The 5,247-nt window shown below is 53.8% G+C and overlaps 1 protein-coding gene across 1 annotated transcript, besides 9 other annotated features; it reads right to left on the reverse strand.

Moving 5' to 3' along the window:
* Positions 1-91: a telomeric repeat.
* Positions 92-158: 67 nt separating this feature from the next.
* Positions 159-294: a mobile genetic element.
* A 645-nt stretch (positions 295-939) lies between these two features.
* On the reverse strand, positions 940-1,449 carry EKO05_0010251 (uncharacterized protein; the record flags this gene model as incomplete). The annotated part of the gene is made up of 1 exon (XM_038947142.1): positions 940-1,449. The coding sequence occupies one exon, from the start codon at positions 1,447-1,449 to the stop codon at positions 940-942; it is 510 nt and encodes a 169-aa protein (XP_038794427.1).
* Positions 1,450-1,852: 403 nt separating this feature from the next.
* Positions 1,853-2,393: a mobile genetic element.
* Positions 1,868-2,572: a mobile genetic element.
* Positions 2,573-2,885: 313 nt separating this feature from the next.
* Positions 2,886-2,952: a tandem repeat.
* A 69-nt stretch (positions 2,953-3,021) lies between these two features.
* Positions 3,022-3,062: a tandem repeat.
* Positions 3,057-3,320: a mobile genetic element.
* Positions 3,321-4,201: 881 nt separating this feature from the next.
* Positions 4,202-4,226: a tandem repeat.
* A 173-nt stretch (positions 4,227-4,399) lies between these two features.
* Positions 4,400-4,439: a tandem repeat.
* Positions 4,440-5,247: the final 808 nt, after the last annotated feature.

The raw sequence follows: 5,247 nt of genomic DNA on the forward strand, positions 1-5,247 counted from the left end.
CCTAACCCTAACCCTAACCCTAACCCTAACCCTAACCCTAACCCTAACCCTAACCCTAACCCTAACCCTAACCCTAACCCTAACCCTAACCGCATGGGTTGGGGGCTCTACTTGGGTTGGGGGGATCCGCATGGGTTGGGGGCTCTACTTAGGTTGGGGGGCTTTACTTGGGTTTGCAGGTATCACTTAGGTTGTAGGGACTACTTTAGTCGGTGGCCCTTCTCTAGGCGTTTCTTTCTACGTCTCTAAAGTGTCTGTGTTGCTATTTGGCTGTTTTGCACTTTCTGACTTCTGCGTAATACTAACGCGCTAGTTAGTCTGCCTCTGTATCTTCAAGACACGCAACTATAAATCTGCAGCGTTAAATAACTATAAATTATAAATTAACTTAAATATAATAACCTACAACTATAATTTGGTTATCTCTTTGTTTGTGCCTTACGTTGTGGTGGTTGCGTTAGTTCTGACTTTTGCGTGTTTCTCACGCAAGCCTCAGTTACCACTAGCTGCGCTGTCCTCCTGCAGCAAGCTGCCATTCCTTTCAACGTACGACACAAACAAGACAAATACCTAGCATATCTTGCTGCTCTGTATGCCGCCCTACCATACCGTGCTACCTATCTACATAAGTACCTTGTCAAATTCCACCTCCTCTTTCTGCCTAATCCCCTCTCTCTGCATCTGTACCCGCACCTAGTTGTTAAACGTGCTTCCCTACGCCGTCTACACGCACATTATCAACATAAGCAGCACAGCCTTAAACTGGCAGCCAATCGCCAAGTTTTTCTGCCAGCCACCATCTGGATGGGGCTCGAAGCTGTCGCAAATCGACTGGGGAACACCGCACTAGAAGCAGCAGCTGAAATTCTCCCAGATTGCTTGCTCCCAGATTATCTTTGTAACGTCCTTTACTCTATTGCGCACCTTATCCGCCTGCAGTCAATTACAGTAGGCAAGCTGGTGCTGGCCTGCATCTGTATGTTCCTTTGCCCGGCACCACTGGCAGCACGCCTTCCAAGACTCGAGCATCTCCTCCAGCCTCTGCACCTCCTGCTGCTCGCGCAACGCCAGCTCCCTCTCCTGCTGGCTCAAGTTCCTGCGCGCCTGCAGCTGGGCGTTGAACTCGGCCCTCTCTGTCTCGTCCTCGTCGCCCACAACTGCTTCTACCTCTGCTCCAGCGCTGTGCACCTGCAGCTGGCACCAGCCGCACAGCTCTTCTCCTGGCTCGCAGCCCTCTCTGGTGTGGTTTCTGTCCATCTTGCGGTCTATAATAACTCTCATGCAGCCGTCACCCTTAACAAGCTTGCGCACACCCTCCTCTGTGTCTTTAGCCCAGCCGCTAGTGTATTGCTTGCCTTGCGGGCTGTACGTGGCGCCTCTGATAAAAATAACCTTGCTAGGAAGCCCGCCGCAGCCTGCACGTCCTCCTATCTGCATTACGTCGCGCATTTTCTGCGTGTTCCTCAACCTAGCAAACAAGACTGCCCTGACAGTCTCTCTGTCGATCCCTAGCCCCAGCGCGTTCGTCGCCACAAACACGTGCTCTGTCCCTTCTGTGAGCTGGCGCAAGATCTCCAGCTTCTCCTCTGGCGTGCCTACCTCGCGGTGCTAGCAGACAGCTCCCAACATCGCAGCGTACCCCTGCGCCTTCTTTCTAGAGTTAGTGTACACCACAATCTGGCTAGGCAGCAGGTACTGTTGCTTCTTCTCCTCTACTAGCTCCGCCAGCATGTTAGCTTTGCTCTTTTCTTAATAGTTGTACCAGTGCACCTTGTACGCAAGGTTAGGCTGGCTTATTAGTGCACAAAACCACTTGCACTGCTCCTTTGGCGGCAGCGCTATTAGCTGGATGAACTTGCTCTCCTCTGTGGGTTTCAGCGTCGCCGTTAAGCACACAAGCTGTGTTTCCGCCTTAACCAGCTCGCGCAGCTTCAGCACCTTAGTCTGCCAGCCCTTAACTGAGTCTAGTATGGTGTGGCACTCGTTAATAACAACGCGGTCCAGCCAGCCTATAGATCGCTGCCGGTTAATAAACTGCTTGAATGCTAGCGTGGCCACGGACTTAGGCACCACCAGCACGATCGAAGCCTACTTGTGCGGCCGCTGGCTGTCCTACAGGACGCAGTCAATCCTAGCGGCTTTGCAGCGATCTATTATGTTCTGCTTAAGCGCAACTACAGGGACAACTATAATTGTAACGCTGGTAGAGCACAACGCTGGCAGCATAAATGTTGCGCTTTTGCCTCTGCCTGTGCCTATGATTACTACCACAGGGCTCTTCTGCTTTATGATGGCCTCTATGGCGGGCTGCTGCACGCTTCTGAACGTGCTGCCCTTCCCCTGCAGCCGCTCAAGCGCTGCCTGAACGTCCACCCTCCGCATCTGCTTCCAGCGCCAGAACTGTTCCTCCACCGCCTCCTTTCTAGCTTCAGCGGCCTGGGTCCCCTTTGTGGGCGGCGTCTTTAATGTCAAGCTGAACTGTAGAAAGCAGTGCCAGGCAATGCTGACCTGCTAGAGTGCCTGTTGCTGCGCTATAATGCTAAAAGGCGACTTATCTATAGGCCTGCTGTAGATCTGACCAGCAAACTTGGACCCGTGCCCAGATCCCAGATCGATCAGGTCGTCTTCCACGTCTTCTTCTCCCTCGTTGTTGGCCCAGTTGAGCGCCTTCAGGATGTCCTTGTCTTAAAGGTACTGGCAGAAGGTGGCCTTAGTGTTGTGCCTCTAGATCTGAATGTTAAGCTTAGTCTGGAGCCAGTGCAGCGTAACGCGCTTGATGGCTTGCCGCACTTAGTCTGTACCCCACCGCTGCGGCTTCTTCACAGCTGCTCGCTTGCGTTTCCTGCCTGATCCTGTCTGGGTGCTGCGCTCGTCTTTGTTGCTCCCTTCTCCCTCTTCTTCTTCTTCTTCCTCTCCAACTCCCTCTCTGTCCTCCTCCTCCTCATCTTCGTCAACGAGCCGCTGCTTCTTCCTTCGCTGCGGGCCAGCCCATGTCTCCTCTCTAATCGGCTCCCATAGGAAGGCGCTGGGCTCTGGGACGTGGCGCCTGCTCGATGCGCGCTCCAGCTTCTGCCAGAACAGGAGGACCATCCACAGGTAGTAGAACAGCAGCTCGCCCACTTCGCGCGGCAGGTAGCGGTGAATGACCTTGGCATTGCTGGTCTGCCTGATGCCTTTGTGGTACATGGTCACGTACACCATCAGCCCGTCCTTAACAAACAGCCTGCAGCTCTCTGTGTTAGGCATGTTGGTGTGCGTGACCGTCACCAGCTCTGTACTGCAGGCAGGCGCACCACCTGTCATATGCACAAGCACCAGCAAGTGCTTGCAGAACAGCCGCAGCGCCTTTTTGTATCTCTGCACCTGCTTCTCCACCCACGTCACACCGCTCCCACCAGGCACAAAAGCTTTTACGTCGACAAACGCCTCTCGCAGCTTCTTCTTCTTAACAATCTGTTAGTCTAGCCAGCAGCTTCTGTCTACGCCGCCAAACGTGTTACACTTGTCCTAGAAGAAGTTAAATCTGGACCGCAGCTCGGCGGGATTGTCCACGATCTTGTCCCATTCGATCGTCGGCAACGGGGTCGCTCCCTCAGCGAGCTGGCCGAGCTCGTCGACGTCCAGAAGCAGCAAGTCCCTCTCTAGTTCCCTACGCGTCGTCTCCACCAGGCTATAGATTATTAAGCGCAGCGCAGGCATGCTGTACTGCGTGTAGCTGTGCAGGATTGTGTCTCCTACCCACTAAACAGTGCCCTCCGCAGTTACCTTGCCCCTGATCTTCTTGCTATACGCCTGTAGCTGTAGCACCTAGTCTATAGGCGTAGGCAGGCTACTGTGCGTGCTTAGCGTTATAAAGCGGTTAACTATCTCCTGCACCAGCTCTACGTGGCTCCGCGCTATGTCCTCTGCGTCCTCCTGTGCCCACGACTCTGCTTCTATAAGATCTGCTACCGCTTTCTTCCGCCCCTGCACTGCGCTGTACAGCACTAGCATCTTGGCTACTATTATAATAGCAGACAGCGACGTTGTATACATAAGGGGGCTCTTCCACCTACAGTCGCAGTCTACGCCTAGCACGGCGGTTACGCTAACTAGGGCGCTTCTGTAGTAATTATCCTTAACGTGGTAGTCTAGCAGCAAAAGTAGAAAGGCGAGAACAAGGCGCTCTAGCTCCTTCTCTGTGTCATTATCCAGCTCACTTTTATTGTTATTGTTATTGTTATTGTCTGTATTCTTGCTGCTGGGCTGCTCCGCACACACAACCTGCTGGATCTGCCACAGCGCTCGCGTCTGTTTGCCAGTCAGTCGATACTGCGGCTTTCTCCCACTAATTGTCTTTGCTGTTGAAGTCTCCTGCGTGCCTGCTCTACCATTGTCTGGCCGCTGGCTAAGCACATCCTCGTTGTCGTCGTTGTCGTCGTTGTCGTCGTCGTCGTCGTCCGCGGCGCTGGCAGCCTGTGGCTCTGGCTCTGGCTCAGCCAGCTTGTGCGTCCGCCAGATGTAGCAGACAATAGACAGCCAGCAGCAACTGTACTTAATTATCGTCTTCCCTGTCTAGAGCGCGTTGAACAGATGCTTGCTGTCTAGCGCTTCTACCTTGCGGCGCTCGATGTACTGCACAGCAGGGAACCTAACCACCTTAGGCGACGATGCTTGCTGGGCCTTGTAGATGACTATCTCAACCGCCTAGCACACCCTCGCGAGCGCATTCTCTGTCTTGCTGGGCCTCTAGAGCTGCGTCAGCAGCCAGCTGCGGTCGAAATGGCCAAGGTGGCGAGCCCAGCGGCTTCTTCTCAGCCACTTGCGCTAAACGTAGCAGTTACTGTCTGGCTCAATCTGGCCGTGCGCGTCTTGCTAAGCCTTCTCTACTGCTATGCTGCTCTAGGTAAATAACGTCTTAAGGGCGCGTTGCAGGTTTTCCTCTTTGACAGCGACGCCCTGCGTGGCCTTATCTGCAGGCTGGCTGACCTCAAATAGCCGTCTAAGCTGGCTGGTGGGCTGGAACTTCTGGCACTATACTTCCCCTGTCCACATCTGGCTGCCTAGTGGTGGTTGTGCGCCCTGATGCGGCCGCCCTCTCCTGCGCAGGTTGTCCTACCCGTGCTCCTTCCTGCAGTGGTCCTTTATGCCCTGCAGCGCGCGCGCGATGTACTTACATAGCTCTACTTTACACTTAAATCTATCTTTGTACAGGGCTAAGTAAGGTAGTAGCTGTACCTTAGGCAATAGATATACAACCTTGTCTGC

This window comes from Ascochyta rabiei, chromosome 19 (genome assembly GCF_004011695.2).
Source record: "Ascochyta rabiei chromosome 19, complete sequence".
NCBI lineage: Eukaryota > Fungi > Ascomycota > Dothideomycetes > Pleosporales > Didymellaceae > Ascochyta > Ascochyta rabiei.